The 27,268-nt window shown below is 41.4% G+C and overlaps 1 protein-coding gene across 1 annotated transcript in view; it reads left to right on the forward strand.

Moving 5' to 3' along the window:
- The first annotated feature begins 10,461 nt into the window (after positions 1-10,461).
- Positions 10,462-27,268, forward strand: part of flt3 (fms related receptor tyrosine kinase 3) — a 63,882-nt gene continuing 47,075 nt past the window's right edge. Inside the window, exons 1-4 of the mRNA XM_041198675.1 lie at positions 10,462-10,555; positions 19,532-19,651; positions 26,531-26,682; positions 26,781-26,931. Of these exons, the coding sequence (XP_041054609.1) occupies positions 10,462-10,555; positions 19,532-19,651; positions 26,531-26,682; positions 26,781-26,931 (517 nt within the window). The remainder of the gene's footprint in view (positions 10,556-19,531; positions 19,652-26,530; positions 26,683-26,780; positions 26,932-27,268) is intronic.

Here is a 27,268-nt window from a genome sequence, read left to right on the forward strand (position 1 = left end):
GCGTGAAAGGTGGCTGGAGAACCTCTGAGAAGGGGAAGGTGGGGGCCTGTTGTCTGTCAGGTCCAATGACAATCTGGCAGCCGATTCAAAAATGGCGGCCTCAAGGAGGCTGCCTGTGTCAGAGTTGCAGCAGCAACATGGCTGTGATCCAGGGAGGAGAATCCATGTGGAAGGTGTGGTCGGCGGGGCAGTTGGCCTGCGTTTCTCCAATGAGTGCCTGGCTACCCTCTTGGAGGAGGTGGCTGCCAGAAGGGACGCTCTTGTCCCCAGAGAAGGGAGGAGGAAGCCACTGAACCTCACCAAGAGGGCATGGGAGGACGTGGCATTCCAGGTGAGCAGCCATGACGAGGTGAGGCGCATATGGGTGCAGTGCCAGAAGTGCTTCAATGATCTGCTGCGCTCAGGAAGGATGAGTACTGTGTTGGCATGGGTCAGTGTGGACAACAGTTACGGGCTGGCCATCCCCCCATGGACCTCAGGGGTGTTAGTGTCTGAGTGGCACATGTCAATGATGCTGTAGTTGGCCAAGAGAGTGAGCCCTAGCTGCTTGGATTGAGCACCTTGCAGGTTGAGGGCCAGGAATTGGATATGGCATGCAAGGTGTTGGCGAAGTTGCAATGGTGCTGCAGGTAGAGAGTGGACTAATCAATGCTCCTCTGTTCTCTCAGGAGAAGATATCCCATAACAGTACTGGGAGGTCGTGGACTAGCAGGAGACTACCCCACCTCCTCATCCTCACCCAGTATGAGCAGGAGGCCTTGGAGCTCGAGAGGCAGCATGCACCTCGGCAACTGGCCACAGTGAGTGGTTGGGGTGTAAGACGAAGGTAACATTGCAGTGCACAGAGGTGAGAGTTTCAAACTGTGCAACCATTCTAGTGAAGTCTCTTCACTGATGGGAGCCTTGAACCTGGAGTCCCCATTGATAATCGAAAGATGATGGCACCATGATGCCGATCTCCATTGTCTCACCAGGATGCCTGGCATGGGGTGTCCGCCAGCACAATTGGAGACGATCTCAGACCTGATCATCTGAGAAATGGAGTTAATGGTCTCCCTGGAGAGGCGGATCCTCCTTCGGCATTGCACATTGGACATATTGAGGTAGCTGCTTTGCCACCTTTATACCCTGGCAGCAGGATAGTGCCGTCTTCTGTGGCTCCCCTCTGCCTTGGACTTCCTGCTGGCCCTGCATCCCTTGTGCCTGTGCCTCTCCTCCCACAGGTCGCTCCCCTGGAATCTGCATTGAGATACCTGGCCTCTCCTCCCTTCTGCCTCTCTGTTCCTCCTCAGAGGAGGTGCCTCCAGCAGAGACCACAATCCCCATCACCAGGATTATGGAAGGCTGTCTGACACCTGGAAGGCCCCACACAGTCTGATTCCTCCGGGGCCTGGAAGACAACAATGAGTCCAGAAATGAAGCCAAGAAATGCTCAGAATGAGCTCTGAAGTGAGATGAAGCTGTCCAGGTCACATAAGCAGCCAGCAGAACAAGGGGAAAAATCTTTGGCTCGGCGAGTGGGGGTGGGATCTGCTCGCTGAGGCATAAAATGACACGTGGTGACATTGGGCATGTGCGTGTGTCCCGACGTCACTGCACATTATTTAGATTTTCAGTTCGGTGAGCACGCAGCCAACACAGCTGTGCTCTCGCCGAACTGTCAAAGGCCTATTAAGGCCTGTTAAAAAGCAATTAAGGCAATCACCTGAGCTGCCCGTCCAACCTCAAGGTTGGCAGGCAGGCAAAAAGCTCAGGCAGCCTTCGCATTTTTCATGGAATCTCATCCATGGTCGGGATGAGGTTTCATGAATGATTTAAAATTTTCAGAAAATTTTTTATTAAAATTAATGCGCATGTCCCAGCTCATGTGACAGTTTTACATGAGGGGACATGTCAAAAAATTTTCAACACTTTCTGCGCTCTTTCGCATGCATGCCTTGAACAGTCAGATTCAAAGTTAGTTCTCTTAACTTCTATCCCTGGAGGCAGCAGTTTGGTACATATAGGCTGCAGGCTCTTCACACTTGTTTGTTCTTAAACTGCCTTCCTTACAGTCTTTCCTTTATACCTATTTTCCTGTTTGAATGCAAATCCCCATTGTTTCACTATGCCTTTTGAACTTTACCTCTCTACTAATAAAAAATCTATCATAGTACCAATTCCACCAGTCATCTTTGGGAAAAATAAATAAACACATTGTTTCTTACTGCTTCTGCTGGCTAGGTGTACGTTACACCCCTTCCTTTGAATTCAAGCCACTATAATTTGTCTAAAAATGCAAATATTTCCATTCTCAAACTTCCCATTTTTACCTAATTTAAATTTCAATCCTAACTTCTCTTCTTAAATCAAAGCACCCAGACTAGTTACCTCTAATTCAGTTAAGCGTTAAGTCTCACAAACACACACACACACACACACATATGCACATCCCACTATTACTCTATTTTACAATAAATTCCAGTAACATTATGCAAATTATTATATCTTCTTGACAGTGTTCACTTTCATTACAAAGTTTATGTCTGCTGTTACAATTCTATCTACTATTTCTCGTAATCCTTCTTCTGTGCTTGCCACATGTGCTTTGTCATCTTCAAATCTAACTGATGTTATCATTCATGCCCCATCCCCCAATCTTAACACCAGATTATGTGTCTTCAAATGCTTCTTTGATTATTGCTTCTGCTTCAACATTGAAGAAGACTGGTGATAAACAACACCCTGGTTGAACTCCTCTTCCAGCTACACATGGTTCCGACGTCCCATTGGCCACCCTCACTGTTTGAAACGTCTACAGATTTCTTATGAGTTATCTATCTCTCTAATCCATTTGAATGTCTTTCAAACTGTCAAAAGCTTAATCCAGTCAACCCAATTGAATGCTTTTTCAAAATCTACAAAACAAAAATTTGGGGCTGGATTTTCTCTTCAAGGCAGGGGGCAGGAGTTAGGAAATTACACAGCTTGATCTGCTCACCTCATGAGAAAGTGCCTGCAAAGGTGACATTTTCATTCTTGGGGTTGGGGGGGTGGTGGTGGTGGGGGCACGGTGTCCACCTCTCCCCCAGACATTCCACATGCCCCATCCGTGCTACCTCATGTCCTCCACCCACCCTCCCATGGCCCCTAATTTCCTCCATGCCAAGCTATGGCATTTTCCTGCTTATTCACCGATGATACACTCTATACCGATGAACCCTGCAGTGACAATAGGAATAAAAAAAGCCATTCATTCATAAAAATTACTTTTACTACAGCTCAATATCATCCAGACCCTTTAATGTATCAAAAGCAGAAACTGCAAGCCCTTGAAGCCACTTTAAATTGTGTAAATAAACATTGTAAAATAGACAGAATCGATCAGAGAGCCAGAGCTGCTAATCAAGCAATGCTGTTTCAAGCTCAGGGCCAGAATATTGGCGTTGGCATGCGGGGGCTGGCCCGACATGCCAATGCACAAAATGATGCACGATGACTTCGGGTGTGTGTCCTGATGTCATCACGCGTCATTTAGATATTTAGTTCGGCAGGCATGCCCCAGAGGCGGCTATGCGCTCGCCGAACTGTCAACAGTCTATTAACGTCATTGAAAAAACAATTAGAGTTGTTACCAATGCTGTCCATCCAACCTTAATGTTGGCAGGCAGGCAAAGAGCCCAAGTGACCTTCGCATTTTTCAGGAAACCTCATCCATGGGCAGGATGAGGCTTCCTGAAGGTTTAATAAAATAATTAAATAAATTTTGCTAACTGTACAAACATGTCCCAGCTCATGTGCCACTGTCACATGAGGAGACATGTTTAAATAATTTTTCAGATCCTTTATTCAAGATTTCCATTACCAACTTAATCTCCATGAGGCAGCTCTGTGCTTCAGGGAGGTTTCTGTGCTTTTTCGCGCAGGCCTCGACTCTCCCTCCACCCACACAGGTAACACTGAGCGCAACTGGCTGTGTGTCACATTTGGTGGGCCTTAATTGGCCCACCCATGTAAAATGGCGGTGCGCAGCCAATTGCGGGTGGCGATCGGCTCCGTGCCCGCCCCTGCCTGCACCCGCCCAGCCCTTGCAACATAGGTAAGTTTCTGGCCCAGATGTTTCAACAGGCTAATGGATTTCCGGGCTCTCAGGCAAGCCTCATTATTCATGCCTTTGGCTTCTTTCTTAGAGTGATCATTATTGTCATTATTGTCAGAATCCTCTGGCCATTCTCCTGATAAATAAATGCATCCTCTTTGTGCACATTAGTAAACATTAATGTTAAACTCTTTCCCATGTTTTTAATTAACTCATATGAACATACGAATTGGGAGCGGGAGTAGGCCAACGGCCCTTCAAGCCTGCTCCACATTCCGCCTACCTCTGATAATCTTTGACTCCCTTGTTAGTCAAGAATCTATCTACCTATGCCTTAAAAATATTCACTGACCCTGCCTCTACCGACCTCTGGGGAAGAGAGTTCCAAAGACTTACAACCCTCTGAGAGAAAAAAAATTCTTCTCATTTTCATCTTAAGGGATACCCCTTATTTTTAAACTGTGTCTCTCTCACAAAGGGAAGCATTCTTTCAGCATCCACCTTGTCAAGTCCCAGATCCCATCAGGATTTGGGCTCCACTGGCTGGGCCAGCATATATTGCCCATCCCTAGTTGCCCTTGAAAAGGTGGTGGTGACAACTGAAGGCATTTTTAATAGTCAACCACATTGCTGTGAGTCACATGTAGGGATAGCAGATTTCCTTCCATTAGTGAACCAGATGGTTTTTTACAACAATGGTTTCACAGTCATCATTAGACTTTTAATTTTAGATCTTTATTGAATTCAAATTTCATCATCTGCCATGGTGGGATTTGAACCCAAGTCCCCAGAACATTAACAAAAACAGAATTACCTGGAAAAACTCAGCAGGTCTGGCAGCATCGGCGGAGAAGAAAAGAGTTGACGTTTCAGTCCTCATGACCCTTCAACAATTCTGTTTTTGTTTTGGATTTCCAGCATCTGCAGTTTTTTGTTTTTATCCCCAGAACATTACCCTGGGTCTCTGGATTACTAGTCCAGCAACAATACCATTGCATCATCACCTTTCATTCTTCTAAAGTCCAATGGATACATGCCCAGCCTATCCAACCTTTCCTCATTAGATAACTAACACCCCCCTCCCCGACCCTGTCACGTTACAGGTGTCAGTAGAGTGAACCTTCTCTGAACAGCTTCTAACACATTTATATCTCTTCCTAAATAAGGAGACCAAAACTGTACACAGTACTCAGATGTAGTCTCACCAATGTCCTGCACAGTTTTAGCAAAGTATCCCTACTTTTATCTTCCATTCCCCTTGCAATTAACAACAACATTCCAATTGTCTTCCTAATCACTTGCGGTACCTGCATGCTAACTTTTTGTGGTTCGTGTACCAGGACATCCAGATCCCTCTGTACCTCAAAGTTCTGCAATCTCTCTCCAATTAAATAATATGCTGCCTTTTTATCCTACTTGTAAGTAATTCATCTATTCCAGCCACTTTTTCAGTTTTTATCTCATTTATTGCTGCTCCTATCTCATTGTTATTTCTGGTCCAATGAAATCAATGCCAGCATTACTCTCTTCTTCTATCTCAATCATTTCAGGTTTTTCATTTTTTTGCTTATAGTTCTTCAATATTCTGCTTCCATCTTTTTTTCTTATTTCATCAGGGTTTGTTAATAAAACACCTTCCTTCCTCTCCATTACTGTTGTTTTGTCCATGTTATGTCTTTTGGTTTCCATAAGTTTGAAATTGTCACACTTCAGACTAAAATGCTGGAGTTTCATTACGTGCATTTCTTGCTGCTCTCCACATGCTGGTAGACGGATACATTGTTAGTCAGCATATGACTGCAGTGCAACAGCGAATGTGGCACCCCGGGATATTTTTTCACATAACAATTAGTTCCTGGTTCTTTACGAATGATATATCATTATAACAAATGCTTTTTCATTTAGTTTTAGGTTGTTGGTTACGTCTAGTCATCCACGGCTTTTTTTTGGCAATTCAAGCTTTTGCCCTTGGGAATATAAACTGGTTATGCATCATGTTAAATTATTTTTTTGAGCACCTCCCACTGATCTTTGGTCTTTAGGTTTGCTGACCCACATATCAGGATAGTTGTGACACTTTGGTGAGAGTCCTTGCAGGGAGTAGCAACAGCATGACATTATTTATTAATATGGATAATGGAAACATCTGCGCATAATAATGACATAATACAGTATTTATTCACCCCAATAAACCTGTGAGTAGTTGGGAAGAATCAGTGAAAACCATATCTTTTCTTGTCACTGTTCTAAAACAAAAGTCTTTTAGTTGTAGATTGATGTTACTGCAAGTGACTTGTACTACAGGAGTGAGCAGTCATTGATTAGTATAAAGCTATCTAAAGTTTAATTTGATACTCTGTGTTAACATTTGCACTGTCTTTAAAAGCAAATACTAAGTCATTATCATTGGTCATTCCCAGTGAGGATGTTTTCCTCAACTTCGAAATCAGATGTCTGTCTGTTTTCCAGGCAGAAAGTGAGGGTTCAAAGTTCCAGTTTAGGGGGGTCAATCCCTGTACCTGAACAGTGCCACAACTTCATACAGTGCAAATTATGAACTTAAAGTTAGATGTACTAAATATTGTTTTGCTATATCTCAGTGAAACTTAAAGAAACAGCTATCTTTTTTTGCCAAAAGCAATGCAGCCACAAGCTGAAGAACTTTGTAAGAATATTAGCCTGGAGATTGTTTAAGGATTGCTTTGTTTTATGAATCATCTACTTGAAAAAGTTGCAGTTCAGACTAGCACACAATCCAGCCAAAGGTCTTGACATGAACTACTGGATACTATTTCGATGCATGTGATGCAGCGACAGGGCTGGCAGTTACCTCAAATAGGTGTTAGACCTCTTGAATATGTGAATAAGGGGCTTAAAGTCTGTTTGAGGACCCCATCATATTAATTAATTTGCTGTGGGTGATCTTCTGCATTCAGGATTACCTGCTGTGTGTGTGAACCTAGGCAATAGTCCTTATAGCAACGGCTGGAGACTGCCTCCAAAAAGATTTGAAAATATATTTACCTTACCTGGCTCCTTAGCACTTCTACAGGCTCCTGCTGGCCCTCTCCTGTTTACCTGCCCACTGCTGCTGGCGCAACGACTAGAAAGGCAAGCTTCCTCTGGCAACTCGCTCAAAATATTAAAATGAAGCCCATTAGCCAGCCTGTACTGGGGCATGCAGCACGTGTGCCTTTCAATTTGCACCTGAAAATGGGTGCAAACCAACTCATCCCCCCCCATATGTCAGAGCTTAGTAACCACACACAGCAGACTTCGGGTTTGTAAGTCCTTCTTGAATGGTTCCAGATGGGTCCCAGCTAAGCAATGGCTTAAATTGTCTTAATTGACTGCACTCATTGAGAGCAATATTTCAGCCAGATCATCTACTCACCCAGATCCAAGCTCTCTAATCAATACTTCAAAACCTTCTGCAAGCCAGGGAAAGATATTTTTGGATCTATTTCTTAATTTTAAACTCAATGTTTTTCAGCAGCAGTTTGCACCTGTGCCCGCTCACCACTTTTTGTTAACTTTGTGCATCCAAACAATTGCCAATAATGTAATGGAATTCCTATTAATATGAGCTTTACATCAATATTTCCTCAGATAAATGGAATTGGATAATAACTATTTCAAGGCTCTAATCTTGAGATCCACTTACCATTCTCCTGATTAGTATACATGGTTATTAGAATTCCACTTAGAATTGTACAGATAATAAAACATTCTGCCGCTGAGGCCAACCAACTATGATGCAAGCAAAGCTTATATAAGCTATAGTAATAAATCTCAATACCTATAATATGAGAATGTATGTTCCATCTGAATCATTATTTTTTGAGGACAGATTTGTCCCAAAATTGTCAAGTTTATTCTGACCATGGCATGCAGATATATTGTAGTTTTGGAACTAACTGAGGAGCACAAGTAAATTTAGTTATGAATGTCATGTCCTTTGTAGAGTCAAAATGTTATGCATTTATCAACCTTTTTGCAATCATGCAGTGATGGGGTTTTGTTTTTTATAATGCCTCAGTAGGATATTGTAACAACATCAACCTATATCTATGTAACACCTTTAATATCATGAATCACTCAAGGCACTGCATAGAAATGTTATAAGGCAAGATTAAACATGCATAAGGAGATATTGTGGCAGGTTGTCAAAGACTTGGTCAGAGATAAGTTTTAAAGAGTATCTTAAAAAAAGAAAGAAAGCAAGGTAGAACGATTTAGGGAGGAGATTCCAGAGTTTAGGGCCTTAGCACCTGAAAGCACGACCACCAGTGGTGGACCAATTAAAATCAGGAATCCATAAGAGGCCAGAATTAGATGAGGGTAGATTTCTCAGAGGGTCATGGGGCTGGGGGAGATTACCAGGATAGGATAAGGCAAGGCCATGATGGGATTTGTAAATAAGGAAGGGAATTTTAGAATCAAGGCATTGACAGCCACTCTAGGTCAATGAGCACAGGGATGATAGGAGGACAGGACTTGGTGTGAATATAGACAAGGGCAGCAGAATTTTGGATGACCTCAAGTTTATGAAGGATGGAGTACAGCAAGCCAGCCAGGAGTGCATTGGGACTATCATGTCTAGAGGTAACTAAGGCTCGAGTGAGGATTACAGCAGCAAATGAACTGAAGCAGGGCATTGTAGGGTTACAGAGGTAGAAATAGGTTGTCTTTGTAACAACACAGGTATGTACTTGGTGTCGAAGGGTCATGAGGACTCGAAACGTCAACTCTTTTCTTCTCCGCCGATGCTGCCAGACCTGCTGAGTTTTTCCAGGTAATTCTGTTTTTGTTATGTACTTGGAAGTTCATTTTGGGGTCAAATATGACACCAAGGTTGTGAAGAGTGCTTCACCTTCATACAGTTACCAGAGAGAGGGATGGAGTTGCTGGCCAGGGAATGGGGTTTGGAGTGGGGACAGAAGACGATAGCTTCAGTTTTTCCAATATTTAATATTTAATTGGAGGAAATTTCTGTTCATTCCATACTGGATGTCAGATAAGCAGTCTGGTTGGCAGGATGTAATGAATGGTGTGCCACAGGGATCAGTGCTAGGGCCTCAACTTCTTACAATTTATATAAATGACTCATTTGAAGGGATTGAAGGAATGATTGCTAAATTTGCTGATGACACAAAGATAGGTAGGTTGTGAAGAGGACTTAAGGAGGCTACAAAGGGACATGGATAGGTTAATTGAGTGGGCAAAGATATGGCAAATGGAGTATAAGTGGGAAAATGTGAAAATGTCCATTCTGGCAGGAAGAATAAAAAAGAAGCATATTCTTTAAATGTGAGAGATTGCAGAGCTCTGAGATTCAGAGGGATCTGGGTGTCTTAGTGTATGAATCACAAAAGGCTAGTATGCAAGCATAGAAAGTCATTAGGAAAGCTAATAGAATGTTATTGATTATTGCAAGGGGAATTGAATACAAAAGTAGGAAGGTTATGCTTCAGTTGTACAGGGCACTGGTGAGACCGCACCTGAAGTACTGTGTACAGTATTGGTCTCCTTATTTAAGGAAAGATGTAAATGCATTAGAAGCAGTTCAGAGAATGTTTACCAGACTAATACCAGGAATGGGCGGGTTGTCTTATGAGGAAGGTTGGACAGGCTAGGTTTGTATCCACTGGAATTTAAAAGAGTAAGAGGTGACTTGATTGGAACCTTTAGGGGACCCTGAGGGGTCTTGACATGGTGGATGTGGAGAGGGTTTTTCCTCTTGTGGGAGAATCTAGAACTGGGGGCGGGGGGTCACTGTTTAAAAATAAGGGGTTGCTCATTTAAGGCAGAGATGAGAATTTTTTCTCTCAGAGGGTCATGAGTCTTTAGATCTCTCTTCCTCAAAAGGCAGTGGAAGCAGAGTCTTTGGATATTTTTAAGGCAGAGGTAGATAGGTTCCTGATAAGCAAGGGGGCGGGAGGGGGGGTGGGGTGAAAGGTTATCGGAGGTAGGCGGGAGATTCCAATCAAATCAGCCATGATCTTATTGAATGGTAGAGCTGGCTGAAGGGGCTGAGTGGCCTACTCCTACTCCTAATTTGTATGTTCATATGGAAACACTACTACAAAGTGGATGCAAGTACAAGCCTACAAGCTATGTGTAATTCATCCATCATTGGCAGGATAAGCAACACAAGCAAGCCTAGTAAGCAATGCAGGCAGTGAGTTCTCACACATGCACCCAGAAATTGCCCAGCTTTTAACAATATATGCAAGGCATGTGGCACCAGAGGACACTGGAAGAACCAATGCAGAAAACAAAGGTTAGAACACATGGTTTGACACCACGAGAAGCCACAACCAGAGGCTAGATGGGCACAGCATTCCGAACAACCAGGGGCACATCAAAACAAGATCCACAAAATGACCAGCCAAGCTATTGTGTCAGAAGAAGAGGATGACCAGAATATCGATATACAAAGTGAACAGACGTGCAACACAGTGAACGTCAAAGAACGTATTGGCACAGTGGTACCATCAGAAGCCTTTGCTACCATCCAGATTATATGACTACAGAAGCAGGGACAGCACCAATTATATGCAAAACTGGATGCCAGTGAAGGTGCAAACATCCTTCCACTTCATACTGGAATGCATATACCCATAGAAGGGACAAGTAATGGCTTAAACAACCACTGCCAAACTCACCGCATACAATAGCTCGGAGATTCCGTCCTTGGGATCCATTACACTCAAGTGTTGCTACAACGATTGACTCAAGTCACCCAGGTGGACACCACAGGTACAGTGATTGCAGGCCTACTGGCATGCAGGGATGTGTCCTTGGTCATCATCCATGATACTGTCAAGACAATGACGAAGGCCACAAATGACAACCCCAGGCTTACAGTAAGAGAAGCCCTCCACTTAACTCTGTAAATATCATCCATCAGGCTATGTGGCATGGTCTAAAGATTAATATGTATACTGATTCCAAACTTGCAAACTTCATCTTACTGTGGAACAAATGTGGAATTACTATTTGGCAGACAAGTGTGGACAACCCTTCCCAGTCATCACTTGATACTCCCAGGAGTGCAAGATGCACTGATTGAAAATCAGGGGAAGATGAAAAATGCTCAAGACAAGATGCAGACAACAAATTATCCCAGCTAAACATTTGACAAAGAAGTTCAAATATAACGCCTATCAATGCCACATGGAACCAACAGGAATTGTCAGCATATACCCAGAGCTGAGAATGTATCAAGTATGAACACCAAATGGCATGACAGTGCAATGAAACAGATGCCAAATCAGATCAATACCACAACCGGAAACACCTAGTAACCCTATTGTTAGTAGAATACAGTCTAAGACACAATCCAAACACAGCATCCCTATGACAGCCAGCATTCTGAAGACAAATGGTAATCTCACAGACCAAGTTTACAGTAACTAAGTCTGGTCGTATAAGTAAACCGGCAATATATTTGAGAGACTTATAAATTCATTAATTTGTATAATGACATTTTCAAACACAACATAATTTACTTTTGATGCAATGTAAATAGTTTTTGGATTTTTTTATTCATTCATGGGGTGTGGGTGTCCCTGGCTAGGCCAGCATTTATTGCTCATCCCTAATTGCCCTTGTTCAGAAGACATTTATAAGTCAACCACATTGCTGTGGGTCTGGAGTCACATGTAGGCCAGACCAGGTAATGATGGCAGGTTTTCTTCCCTAAAGGGCATTAGTGAACCAGATGGGTTTTTGTGACAATCGGCAGTGATTTCATGGTCTTCAACAGACTTGTAATTCCAGATTTTTATTGAAATCATATTCCACCATCTGCCATGATGGGTTTCGAATGTGGCTCCCCAGAGCATTATCCTGGGTCTCTGGATTACCAGCACTGTGAAAATACCACTACGCCATTGCCTCCTTCTTTAAGGATAAAATTTTAATTCTGAAAAAAAGATGTGATGTACATGTACCTTTAAGGAAGCATATCTTAAGCTGCTGTCCATCATTATTCACCAAAAGATAGGATGTGATGTGTAATCTCGTGACTGCGTAGACAGAATACAGCAGCAGTCCTACAGATCATATCTACATAATCTATCATCTTCATCTCTCCATTATCTCCCTCAATCCCTCCACTGCTTATGTGCTGTCATATTGCTTGTCTAACATTCAGTATTGTATGGGTTAACTTCCTCTCATTAAATATTGGAAAGTTCAAAGGCATCATTATTGAAGCTTTCCACATGCACAGCTGTCTCAACTCCCACTCTGTTCTCCTTATCAGCCGCTGTCTTGGATTCAACAAGACTGTAACTATGGCATCCAATTTAACTTGGAGCTGAATTCTGATCCCATATCCTCTCCAGCAGAAAGACTTTCATCCCTATAACGTCACACACCTCAACCCTGAACTCAGCCTATTTGATTCTGAGATGCACCTTCATGTCTTTGTCACCTCCAGACCCGACTTTTCCAATTCTCTCTTGTCCGGACTCCCGTTCTACAACTTCGAAAATTCCTGCTCATCCAAAGCTCTGCTGATCTACATGAATTCCTGTTCACCTATCAACCACCAACCAAGGTTTTTTAACCTCCAATGCATTAATTTAAAATCCTTGTCCTTATGTTTAAATCTTTTCATGGCCTTGATCCTCCCTATCTCTGTAACAGCCTCCTGGATCCCTCCCAGATTCTATTTTTCTGACATCAGCTTCCTGTGCACCTAATTTCCATCTGCCACCCTATTGATGGCAATATCCTCAGCCACCAATGTTCCACTCTCAGGAATTCCTTCTCTAAACTCGGGAAGATCCCACTCCTCTGCTCATATCTTCCTTAAAACCCATCTATTTAACCAAGCTTTGGTCGACCATTCCTAATTTCTCTTTCTGTAGTTCAGCATACAATTTTCTTGCGTTTTGATGAAGCACTTTTGGACGTTTTTTGCTTGAAAGATTCTGATACATGCAAGTTGTTGTTGCTGCTGTGCAACAACTTCCCGACTTCCTTTGGCCTGCCATTGGCAGCGGTCCCTTTAGACGTCCAGGTCCTAAGTTCTAGAATTTCTTCTTTAAATTTTCCTGTTTCTCCACTCCTCTCTTCTCCTTTAAAACTTACCTCCTTTAAATCTTTGGCTGATTATGCTCCTGTGAGACACCTTAGCCTGCTTTACTATCCTAATGTCCTATATAGATACATATTATTATGTATATTACCAAGTGATATACTACTGAGAGGAGTATGTGTGGTAACTTCCTGAGGGGTCAACTGAAGGTCATCTTATATTGTTGTTGGGCATTAATCTCAATGCATTGTAAGCCCAAACAATTCTGCCCATTTGCCAGGAAGTGGCTGTCTATTCCAGCTGGAAATGTTTTCATACTGTTACTTTTCCAGAAGCAGTTGCTAGCAAGGGACAAATAATGTTTTGAACGACCTGCATATTTCTGTGCCTGCAGGTGATTCACTGTTTTGCTGGTGTGAATCCCTTCTTGATGGCTCATAAATAAGTAAATCAGCATCCTTCTGTTCCACTCTGGTAGTTAATATGACAACACTGATGTTAGGTGTTAAGTCCCAACATCCTGGAACCAAGAATGATGTATCTCTTCATTAGCTGCAATGAAGAAATGCTGTTGCCAAACAAAGTAAATCCCTTCTGCATATTTGACAATGGTGCCACTAAGGTACACCTCCAGTTTTTTATTAGATATTCAGCACCACTGAAACTCTAACTAAGACTCAAACTTGCTTGGTATTGACCAAACATCTGTGTTAATAATGGATCCAGCATTGACATTACTCACCATCCTAGAGTAAATCTTCAAAGGGACTCCAGCTGCAGGGAATCATTCAACACTTTGTGGCTCAGGGATTCTTAACTTCAGCTCCAAATTGGACTTCTCAACAGGAAACCATCTACACCAGGATCCCCCAAGCACAACCCAGTTCTGGTGCTGGTTGACATCATTGAACCAAACAGTACCAATGGTGCAGATCTAACAGTGGGAGACGCTAATCCTTTATTACCTTTGTGAATTATATCTCCTAGCCCACTACCAGACTTCTAACCCACTCTTGTCAGCAGATGAACTACCATTTATTGATGTTCAGCCTCCTTCATACTTGGGGTCTCCTAGAGTGAGGGAAATACACCTTCATTTTTGGCTATGGTTTCTGAAAATCCAGGACTTATTTACTTAGACTTAGTTCCTCTGCTCCTATGTGGGAAAATTCTAGACTTATCAAAATTTTATCTTCTAGCTTCAGCCCCATAATGGCTCATGCACTTTCTGTGCATTCTACAGGAAGTGAAGGAAAGGAATATTCACCCTATGATGTTCAATTTGTCATTTTCAAATTGTGGGACCTCCCCAGCATATCATTTATGGGCTTTGCTAGCTGGTTAACAGAAGAAAGATCCCAAAATTGAGTTTAAAAATGTAGCTACTATTCTGTACAGTTGTGATCACAGAAATCTTCAATTGAATATGTGTGAGGGGAGCATACTAAAGAGCAATTTTTATTTTCAACAGTCACAAATGCTGCACTCCCTGTGGTTTCTGAACAAACAGTAAACAAAGGATCTTCTCAAATGGAATATGTTTTGATCTATCTTACCAATATGGATCATCTGGAATCATTACACATATTAAATAAGGTAAGTTATTGTTCATTCTAGTCTGCAATTCAATTTATTTTTCATCTGTTAAAAAAAAATATTTTCTCTTTCCACTCCTGAAGTTGCTGACTCATTCTTTTGTGCCAATAGATGTATAACTCACTAAAATGACAATTCTTCATGTGTAAACCGACAGATTGATTATCAATTAGTGATTAAATAATTGGGGCATGACAGCGAACCTTAATCTTGTGTTCAAAATGGGTACTTTGTAGTATAGATCTGTGGACATCAATCAGAATGGGAGCATTCATTGAAAGGTTAAGAAAATGATCTAGGTTTCATTGTACATGTCACTATCATGATCAATGCAGAGAACCTGTAGCCAAAACAGAGTATTGAATGGTTATAGAACCATTCCATATAAATCAAAGCGGACCAGTCTCTCATCATTCAGGTCATTGGTTAGATTGCACCTAGAGCCCAATTTTGGTCCCATCATCTGGTAGGTAATGGAAGACTTTGCAAAAGATTCACAGGAGAGCTATGAGACAGATTTCTAGCTAGAGAATTGTAGCTATTCAACTAGGCTTAAAGAACTGGGTCTGTTCACTTTAGAGAAGTGTAGACTTAGAGGAACTCCTATCAGAAGTATATAAAATAATTCATACTGAATGATAGATTATTGAACATTGATGGATTGGGGAGGACCAGGAACATGCATTTAGACTACACAAAAGTAGTAATAGATGAAATGTTAGGCATCCTTATTTTCCCAGAGTGCAGTGAGTCCCTTCAAAAGGGAGTTGGACAGGTTCTTGGCTGTGGCAGAGAACATGCCATATGGAAGGTAGGTGCATTAAGAGTTGACATAAGCATTTCCAATGTAATCTCCTGGACTGGCATTATTTGCCAGAGGGTATCAAAATTACATTTTCCAGAGTTTTCTTTTCCTTTATTGCCTCTCCCAGGAAATTGAGTGACTGCAGAGGAGTGTTATGGGGAAGGAAGTGTCTCGTCATAATGCTGCAGGCATTGTGAGTTTAGAAAGGCTGAAGGAACAGGTGTTTTTTTCTTGTCTGTAATTTCTGTTTGCTCTTCTGATCTCAGGATAAGCATTAACCATCTGCATGCAGCGAGATTGAAGAAATGATATTGCATTCCATTGAATTTGTTCAACATCAGAAAATATTAAGGATTAGGAAAACCATTCTATCCATCTAAGTTCATCCAACTCGGGGCACCTTTGGGTCCCCCATTGGAGTATACATTTATTTATTAAATAAATTCTTGTCTTCTTTTGTTCTTGGTTGGCCATCATATTGCTGAGCAGATATTCAGCTTTATTTAGTGTTTCAAAATCATTTTGTTTATACACAACAATTATAAATGTACATACAAAATATATATATGGGACATTTAATTTCAGATCTTAATTTTATAGACATTTGCCATGGATGAAAATCATAATCAAAGTCAATTCTGTTTGAACACCAACACTTCGGAAAGAAGACAATTATTGATGTACGAAGCCAGTGGTATGAATTAAATTATTTGTGATCCATAGTGATTTATTTTTATTACTATGCCAAACTATTTATTAATGTTTCTGTAAGACATAAACATGCTTTTTTAACATGGAATTTTAACTAAAAGATTTCCAGATTTTGTCATTTTTTTTTTCTTTTCTACATTGTTGATATAAAATATGACTTAGAATTTCAGGTTAATGTCAGCAAAATGGAAATTAATCTTTTGGGCTCAATAATACTGAACGTGATTGTGAATATTTCTGGGAATATATCTTGTCACTGGAACTTTAAGAACAACAGAACTCAATGCAATGTGAATTATTGCAACATGCACAGGTAATTTTCTTTATTTTTTTTATTACAAATTAGGCTGTATATTAAAAGCCATTAAGTGATATTCCTGATTTGTAATGTGAACCGAACTGAAGTTGCCCTTTTGTGTTTGAGAAAAGGTCATTGTTCTACAAGCACCTTGGGCTGCATTTTACACTCCCCTGCTGGTGGGTTTGAAGGTGGGGTGGGGCTTGTAAAATCCAGTGCGTGGCCTTCTCACCGCCTACACACCTGCCCCCAACCTGTATGAAAGTTCACAGGGAGTTGCCGGATGGCCGGTCAGCTCTTGGGCCTATTGAAGCCCATAAGTGGCCATCCCAACCCTGTTACCAATTTACTCACAGCAGGGGGAGGTCCATGCCAAGCACGTAACCCGGCAGCTTAGCTGTGCAGGCTAGTATCGACCAAGGTGGGGTAGGTACCTCCTTTGCGGATCCCCTGTGCCCATTGGAGGCAGCCGACCCAGGTCATACTGCCACATTTACCCTACCTCATGGCCTCTAAAATCTGGCCCCACACTCCCTTCACCTCCCTCACCAGTCTGACCCCAGCAAAAATCCCACCCACCCCACTCCAACTTGGTGTCCGACTTCAGCGATGATCTCCATGGGGACTGCTTGTAGTCCAGACAGTGGCCACCGCTCCTGCCTGGCATTGCTGGAACCACTGAGCTCTTACCCAATTGGTTGACAGCCCTCTGAAGAGGGATTTCCTGTCCCGGATGGGCAGAAATGACACCTTCAGCCTATCAACTGCCAGTTGACCGTTACCTAGCAGCAGGGCAGCCGTTTTTTCTCTGCGCGGCTCCCCACCACTGTTTTAGCTTGGGGTTGGGACCATGGCACCCCATAAAATCCAGCTGCATGAGTTATAAGAACGTAGGAACAGTGGTAAGCCATTTAGCCCCTCAAACCTCTTCCGCCATTCACTTATATCACAGCCTATGTGCTTCTTAACTCCATCTACTAACATTAGCTTTGTAACCCTTAACTGACAAAAATCTATCATTTAAGTTTTGAAATTTTCAATTGGCCTAGCCTCAACTTTTTGGGGAGAGAAAATTCCTTAGCCTTTTTAATCATAAGCAAGAGACAAAAAGTTACCAGTTACTGTGTTGTTTGCTGTGTTTATTGCACTGCAAGGAGTTATGATGTGCCACATGGGTGTCCTGTGCAGCTCACCTTATTGAGGTCTCAAGATCAGGCCAGGGTGGGCAACATCATGTTGGTGACGATTCAAGAGAGAGGAGTCCCAGGGAGCAGCAGACCAGTTTATGTTTGTGGGCCACAGACAGCACTCTTGCTGCTATGGGGCTCAGAAAAATAATTCAACCCTCACCTTTGGCACGTTTCCTTGTCTCCTCAGCCTGAGGAACTGATTGGGCCCTGCAAGGTGCAAACGCCAACCACATTATGACCAAACATGGCTGTCAAGGTCTTATTTACATCATAATACCTGGCTACTATATTAAAAGACCAGTGGGCACTTTGGACACCTGCTGGTAGATTTCAAAATGGAGCCATCTGGTGTCAGAGGGTAATGAGTCTTCCAATCTCATTTTGGAGCTGTTACCACCCACGTTAATGCCAGGCAAATATCATGACTGCCCTTCCCAATGCTCATACATCTCATATCTTTCTACTTGATTTTTACAGATCTTTGCACCTACCTTCCTGATTACTCCTGCACCCAATTCTAAAACAATCCTTGGAACAATGTCAAATCACACAGCCTCCCCACAACTCATTAATCTTATTACCTCTTACCTACCTGCAATCAGGTACACATTCCCTAAAATTTTCCTCTGTATCTCTAGATTTACATATTTAAACAAACTTTTAATAATAATCGAAACCACCAATTTAGTTTCCATGTAAATATACATTAAATAATAGAATTCAAGCTTCATGTTAACTCTAACATGCCTACAATATTCTATGATATAAATAAAGAAAAGAAAACACAACTAGAGACACTCTGTCACAATAAATCAGTGGTCTTTACAATATATTGGATTTTATAGACATGAAAGGGCATATCTGCTAGATACACTAGCTGGTTAATTAAAAATACATGAGATTGTATATTGAAAACAGCATCAGAAGGTTTTCTTAGTAACTACAATATCTCATTTGGCCAGATATTTTGTTTCTTTAGGCTAATTTCCCATTATTGAGCTCCCAGTGCAAACCAGCCCTTCCCCTTAAGAACGCGAATCAACATATTAGTCAGAGGATAAAGCACTTACTTAGCAACAATTCCAATTTTCCACCCTTTAATTTCAATTGAAACCTCTGAGCCCAATATTCAGACATATGGTCCAAGTATACAATGCTCTGTGACAGGAGTGCAAAAGTGAAAAATTACTTGGACTGAATCTTTGGTACATGTGCTCATTCTGCTAAGTAACAAGTAATTCAAATACTTGACAGAAATTTGACAGAAATTTTCCAATTGCTCTAAAATCAATAAAATTTAATGAAAAAATGCAATAGCATATAAAATGATCCTCTAAAACTGCAAGGATTTATCTTGTGCAAACTTGTGTAGCTTGGAAAGGCTACAGTATTTTTTTGCTTGTAGTATATCTCAACTCACACGTAATAATCTAATTTCTAGTTACCATGATGATTAAGCTCAATTTGATTTACCTTCAATAATAATATTATTGCCTTCTAGTTCTTCTTATCTTGCCATTTTTGGTGGTTCATATTCATTTGGTATGTGGTTCCTTTACTTCCCTTCGTGAAGTATGAAGGGTAAACGAGCTTGGTCAACCACATTTACAATTGTACTGCTTATTGTGCTTTTTCAATCCAATGTCACGCATTTTCTGAATTTACCTTATGTCCAATGAGATGAATGGAAGTACCTTAAAGAATAATAATGCAGCAATAAGGAACAAGTTCACAACTTACATTATGAATATGAAATGCTCTTATTCTTTCTTGATAACTTGATTCTTATTCATTTTTACAGTCAAGTCATTACTTCCACAATTTCTCGGATCAGAGAAAGACATGCTGGAATATACACCCTCATCGTTGAAAGTGGAAACACTAACCATACAATTAGCTTTCCAATTTTTGTTAGAGGCAAGTAATGAAAATATAAAATAACTTTCAGTACATGAGAAACTATTGGCTTCTGTTCATTCACATACCCACATCTACAGTGTTCCACTTCTCAGATTGTTTCCGGATGTGAAGGTACATTATTGAAGAGAATATATCATCAAACTGGTACACACACTAACATATCTGTACAAAGAGGTCGTGGGTTGAAATTGCACTCTAGCTCGAACTTGTAAACTAAGCTGACACTTCAGTGCAATACTGAAGGGGTGCTGCATTTTCAGAGGTGCTGTCTTTGGATGAGATATTAAACTGAAGCTTAATGTGCTTGTTCAGATAAAAGGTAATATGTCATTATCTAAACAAGAGCAGTGAGTTCTCCTTGTGCCCTTGACAACACATATCCATCAATCAACATCACCAAAAACAGATTTACTGGCCATTTATATAATTTGCTATTTGTGGCAAATTGATTGTGGCATTTGCCTACCTAACAATAGTTATGCCATTAGCATTGATACATCCTGAGGACATGAATGGTTTTACATAGATGCAAGTTCTTTCATCTTTAAAGTGAGCAAACCAAGTTTGACATAAGGCTTTCAACATAATTAGATTCCAGAAAACTTGGAAGTAGAACTATCTAAGATTATTAAGAACTATTAACGTGGGGAAGAACAAGAAACCCTTTAAACTGCTGAGATTAAATTTATTTTGAATTTGAGTGAACTAGGCACTCTCACAAACTATTATTAGTGGTAACTGCAGGCTTACTTCATTAATGTGAGTTGTTAAGTGTTACATGTTTCTGTTACTCAAGTGAATTCTTCCAATAATATTCGGTAATTCCATTCGGCAGCAAAACCCAGGAAACCAAAGCTGACTCTGAAGAAAAGGGAAAATATAGGCACGTTAGAATGCACAGCAGAAAGTTACCCTGCTCCTGTGCTCCGTTGGGTATCTAATTGTAACAGGTATGCTTTCCACTTTCATGGATTCAGTTATTGTTACTTCCATTTGATCTCTTAATTGGCCCACCCACGTAAAATGGCAGCGCCTGTGCCCACGCCTGCTCAGCGAACCCCCCCACCCCCCACCCCCCCACCACCCCCGACGGGGAGAAAATTCTCCCCAGTATCTATTCTCCTGAGTATATACATTCCCTATCGCTACACATTCCTTTTCATTCCTCCCAATTGAATGGACCTCTCCTTACAGAAGCTAAAACATGTTAGCTGTCAGGGGCAGACAGAAAAACTTCATCACATGATTCAAAAGGCACATTATTGCCATGGGTAGGTGGAAAATAGTTCTAGAAACCTCGCTGCGCAATAAAGTATTGAGGGAAATTTTTAAGGGCAAAATGCTGCAACATTATTGTAACAATTTGACATTTTTCTAGTCTTATATATTTTATAAAATGTTGCAATAAAACTTGGAAGAATTTGATAGTTTGCTGCAATAACAATATATTTTGAGATTACAGCTCTATGGGTCATGCTGAATTCACTGAAACCTTTGAAAAGACAAGAAAGCTCACTGAAATAAAATGCCCTCATTGTAATGTATGTTGCTGTGCAAGTAATACCCTTGGATCAGAGTGTTCAAGTCTTTACACTCAAGGTAATTATAACTCTAGATTATGTAGATATCAAGGGATATGGGGATAATGGGGGGAAATGGCATTAAGCTAGAAGATTACCCATTATCTAGTTGAATGGCAGAGGAGGCTCGCGGAGCCGAATGGCCTACTACTGCTCCTATATGCTATGTTCCTATGTTTCTATGTTCTTAACTCAAAAGCAGTCAGTAACAGATATTAGCGAGTGATTTAAATGGTAATTCCATGCAGGAATTCAGATAATATCATAAAACGTGATAGACTTGTAATGAACTATCTCTTGCTTTCTGTTTTTTTTGATATTCTGGGTACTACACACTGTGTCCCTAATATTCTTTCTATGGAGATGTCAGAAAGCTTGATTTCCGCCATGGATGGACTTGGAAGTTGGAATGGAATCCAGTCATGCTGGAATTCCATCCCGTATACTCTGGCCTTTTACATTCTGACAGGGGTGAGGAGAGAAGGATATGGACAAACCTTTTGCCCCCACCTCTGCATCATGGAGTTTGTCTGGATAACTTCCTGTGATATCCTGAAAATTCCACCCTTTATGCAATTAAAATGCCTAATTAGAATTCATACCTGCTAAGGCCCAGATTTTTGCTCTCAGGTCGGATGTGCAGAGGCAGGAGAATCCCCAGCTCTGCAAACCCAACTTTTAAAAATGGCCAGCCACAGTTGGGATTTTCATTCCAAGGATGTGGGGCGGACTGGATTAGGAGTGGGGCCCACAACCCCCTGAACAAGTGCAGAGGCGGCCTGGATGGAAGGCCTGTCTCTGTGCTCTGGCACTTTTTCTAAGTTATTTGAAAATCAATCAAAACAAAAAACAGCTGTCCAACTCACCCCTCCTATCCCCACACATTCTCCATACCTCATGCATGCTAACTTATGCCACCTTGTGCCTCCCATCTACCCCCATGGCCCCTCATATCCCCTATTCCCCCCACATCTCCATGGCCCTTTATAGAACCTATGCCAACTTAGTGTCAGTGCATGCCAATCCATGCCCCCTACCCACCACCCTTTGCTCTTACCCCTTCCGTGCCACCTCACCTAGTATCCTTTGACAATTCCTTGACAGCTTTGACAGGTTTGACAGTGCCTTGACATTGCTGAGAAAAGAGACATGTCGAAGCTTTTTGTCTGGCATTTATCAGGCCATTTTGCACGAATACCAATATAGGGGGAAGACAACAATTTATATTGTATGTGAAGAGAGTACTGATTGGTTGACTCGAACAGCGACTGGGACATGCTGTCTGATCATGTACTCTCAGAAAGCGAGGACTTTGTTCTTGCACATAGTTTCAGTTTTGGTGTGCCTTCATCCCACATCAAATGGAAAGAGGTATTTGCTGAGTTCGAACTCCTCTACTCCCAACTATCGCGCTACAAACTAGTGTCCACTGAAGATGCTGAATCCTTGAAAGCGTGCCAAGCTGGTCTAACGCACATATATTGCAAGATTACGAACAGCCTTTCACATGCAACGTGGATATCTAACAGTGGTGTGAGGCCTTAAGACCAACTGGGACATACACATCAGTAAACCTGACAAAGGGATGGGAATAGTCAACCTTAACAAGCATGACTATATCAACAAAATTCACGCCATTATTAATGACAGGTCCAAATTCGAGTCCATTGGACCTGCCACTCAAGATGATCAGACAGCTTTGCTCAAAAGTAAGCTAAAAAAATACTTGCTGGACTTGTGTAAGAGCAATGAGCTACAGTGTGATATATATGACAGGGTTCGTCCTTGCGGTTCGCTACGATCGCATCTGTATGGGCTGCTCAAGACACACAAAAGTTATGTCCCTTAATGCCCTATCTTATCTATGACTGGTTCTGCACAACATGAATTGGCCAATTGGTTGGGCGAATTGTTATAACCAATTTTGACCAAGTTTTCCAGATACACGTTGAAGGATTCCTTCACATTTGCGGAGTCCATACAGGACTTGCATATCGATAACAATGCTCTGTCCATGTGCTCATTTGACATTGCTGGTCTATTCATCAATGTTATACTTAAGGAAGCCATAGATACTTGCGCTGCAGCACTATATCATGGCGATCCAGACCCACGACCATTGCGTGAATCAGTATTCATTGAACTTATGAACTCAGAATCTTGTGCAGTTGAGTCCAGTTTTAATGACACCATGTATGCCTAAATAGATGGTGCTGCTATGGGATCCCCTCTAGGAACATTTTTGTTCAGTTCCATGAGAAACGTGTCTTCAATGGAATTGCACCTAACCTCCTACCCTGATCAGATCATTTTGCGCTGTATATCACACAAATTCATGAACGGGCCTAAGGCCGTCACTTTCAGCCCTGAAAAGTGCCCAGTCTACCTCAGATTACCCTTGAAGGTATCTCAAAAATTTGAGAAACAGGTGAAGTGAGCTGTTTCACGCTGCTACTATGCAGTAGCAACACTCGTGGTGTTTGTCACTAACAGGATGCTGCCGTCAAGCCAAAAAGACGTTCTGCCTTTCACACAGATGAATAATGCTGGAATATGAATTTCAGTATCAGGTGATGCTAGGTATGTCGGCCATACATCCCGAAGACTGATGGATTGTATCAAACAGCAAGTCCCAGCTACTGTTCGTAACGGGCAAGGTACAGGCCATACCCAACCAGCCTGTGCTTGTAAAACTCAAAACACAGTGTGCAATATTAGATATAATTCCATGGTTAGGCAACTTTTGCTAAATAATCCTCAGCTTGCTAAGAATTACATTGACAGCCAATTTAAGATTGTCATTTGGGCACATTAGCGTGTTCTGGAAGCTACTTATATTAATACATAGGGCCCTGTTCTTTGCAGACAGAAAGAATATGTACGCACATTGCACCTGTTTCAGCTAAACAAAATAAGTGACAGCCATTCACTGACTCATTCCTCAGGGCAATGCCTTAACCAATCAGGGTCAAGCTGCCAGGTTTAAACTTCGAGCAATGCTTGACAGTTAACTGTCAGTCACCATCACTGGTGCATTCTCCATGGCAATGCCTCTACCAAACAGTGTCCACTTGCCAATCAATCAGCACTCTCTTCACATACAGCATAAATTGTTGTCTTCCCCTTATATTGATATTTTTGTGAAGTGTCCTGATGAGTGCAAGAGAAAAAGCTTTTTTCAGCAATGCTCAAGTTTTGTACTACCGAACAACTAATTCTTTGACAGTTTGACAGCTTTGAAAGGTTTGACAGTTTGACAGCTTTGACAGTTCTTTGACAGCTTGACAATTCTTTGATTGTTCTTTGACAGCTTGACAGTTCCAATGAGTTTATGCACTTTTTACGCACAATCATGTTTACCCTTAACGATCCTAAAGGGTACCTTATCTCTCTAAATGAACCCACCAAGTTTAAACCTCCCCTTACCTGGTCTAATCTGCACACTTAGAGTTTCATACTCTTGGCCTACCAAAATCCCACTCCAATGGAGCAGTTGGTGAGTTAAATGGCCAGATGCCTTTATAAACCATGCATGCTCGAATCCTGGCCTGATTCCAGTCCTGCTCCCACAAAAAAAGGAAGTGCTGTATTCAGATGCAGGATTTGGAATTTTCAGCCATTTCTGGGACTTTTGCCATAATGGAGAGCCCCTCCACTGTAGCACAAATCTGGGCCCAACAGTCCCTGTGAAGCCTTCCAAAGGCCCCAAACCTTACTAGGGCCAAGGTAATCAATCTCAGATGGAATCTGTTAGATTTTCCAGAGACAGAGTGACTCCTTTTGTGGTTACGACTCTGCCCATTAATTGGCCTCCCCACGGAAAATCACAGATGACTGTTTCCCACAGAGTGCAGACTTCTGGCATACATTACAGCCTGAAAACAGGGTTCAGAAGCCCACAGGGGAAATCCATGGTTTCACTACAAATAGTACTTAGAGAATCTTTTCTCCCTTAAGTCCACCACTCTCAAAACACAGGTGAACAAACCAGTACTTAAAAAGAAAAAGAAATCCCTTTTCACTTTTGATATGAACAAAGCCTTATATTTCTAGGAATATGACATTAAAAGCAAAGAAGCAGTTGTGCTGTAACATGCCATATCACATGGTAATACTGAAAAGATAAGTAGATTTGGAAGAGTTCATTTCAAATATGGGGCCCTTTATTTTACCCAATGCTCATTTAAAAAAATATCAAATCAACATTGAATTATAAACAAATGAATGCAGGTCGCATTGTTAGTGAATCAACATAACATTTTCCCACACACAGATATTTATCCTCAAAATTATTTTTTTTATTCATTCATGGGATGTGGGCATCGCTGGTTAGGTCAGCATTTATTGCCCATCCCTAATTGCCCTTGAGAAGGTGGTGGCAAGCTATCTTCTTGAACCGCTGCAATCCATGTGATGTAGATACACCCACAGTGCTATTAGGAAGGGAGTTCCAGGATTTTGACCCAGTGACAGTGAAGGAATGGTGATATAGTTCCAAGTCAGGATGGAGGGGAAATTCCAGGTGGTGGTGTTCCCATCTGTCTGCTGCCCTTGTCCTTCTAGATGGGAGAGGTCGTTGGTTTTGAGGATGTTATCCAAGAAGGCTTGGTGAGTTCTGGATTTTCTGGACATAGAAGAGAATTACCATCTTGTAAGGACAATTTAGTATGATGTATAACTTATAACTTTCTATACCTTTGTTCAAATAGTTACACTACTATTCAGCTAGCAATTACTTTAAAGTATCCAAATGAACTCATTACAATTAGATAGGGTTCATGTTCATCTTGTATATATCTTTCCCCGTACCACCTATGGCTTTCCCACCACTTCCTTCTCACAATAAGTTCCCTCAATGAAATCAGCTTTGCGGTTCTGCAAATTCTGCCACCACTTCTCTTCGCTGAGACGGCCCCCACTTCTCTCAAAGGACACCGCTGTTTCCCTTCTTGAGATCACCTCAGCTGTCCTTTGTGAGACTTCAAGCATGTTACTCCTCAGCAGTACAGCTACTCTCATCAGGGTCAGCAGTACCTGCCTCCTACAAATTCATACTGATAGAACTGTAATCACCAGTTAAAATATCTACTAACAACTGCATAAGGGCTGATCTTATGGACATCCACACTTCCAACACAAAGGATAGTTGAAATTTTATGTGCTACAATCCAAACGTTTCTATCTTAAAATTAATCAGAAAAAAAATTCCCTGGTTGAAGCTGAAATTAGTTCATTTATTTGGTGTAGTCTATTTCAATTAAACACATGTCATTTTATAATATATTTTTTCCCTTTTGTAGATCTTAATATCAAATCAGACAAAGAAAGCTCAGTCATGAATGTTTTCCTGAAAGTTGGTGATCCATTTCTGATCAGATGTGTTGCTTCACATGAAACGTACAAATTCAGAATAGGCTGGACTAAAAACAGAAAGATAGGAAATACCACAAAGGTATGGCATTGACTTGAGATTGCCTATTACCTAAGTGCATAATTAAGTTTTACTTAATCAGCTTCAGCATAGTTCTTGTTGTTTCAACAATGATACAGGTCCTGCAAGTTGAAGAATCAAGCACTGATCGAAACAGGTTTACAAGGATCACATTCCTGTTTATTAGTTCAGTACGTTTGGACGACAGTGGATCATATACATGTGCTTCCACATGCCATTCAAACAAGACAGTTAAATTAACAGTCCTTGGTAAGTTTATGCTTCACAGTTGAACATTCCATTCATTAGGGTTATAAAGATGAATTTTCCAATGTGTTTGATGCAAATTAAAAATTAAATGTGTACCTGCCTAATCTTCCTAACTGAACAATGGATCGAAGATGTGTAGAAGTCATATTTTCAATTCTTGCCTTGCACACTTGGTATTTTCCAGTTTTTGAAATAAAGGCATTGCACCTAATTGACATTCCCTTGCATATAAACCACACCTTCATACAGGTTTTTGTAGCCTGCAAAAATGGGGCGTGAATTAAGTTCTGGGGGAGAATTTTTAGCTGGTCAGGCGGGTGTGCGCCCGACCCAACCA

This window comes from Carcharodon carcharias, chromosome 11 (genome assembly GCF_017639515.1).
Source record: "Carcharodon carcharias isolate sCarCar2 chromosome 11, sCarCar2.pri, whole genome shotgun sequence".
Classification (NCBI taxonomy): domain Eukaryota; kingdom Metazoa; phylum Chordata; class Chondrichthyes; order Lamniformes; family Lamnidae; genus Carcharodon; species Carcharodon carcharias.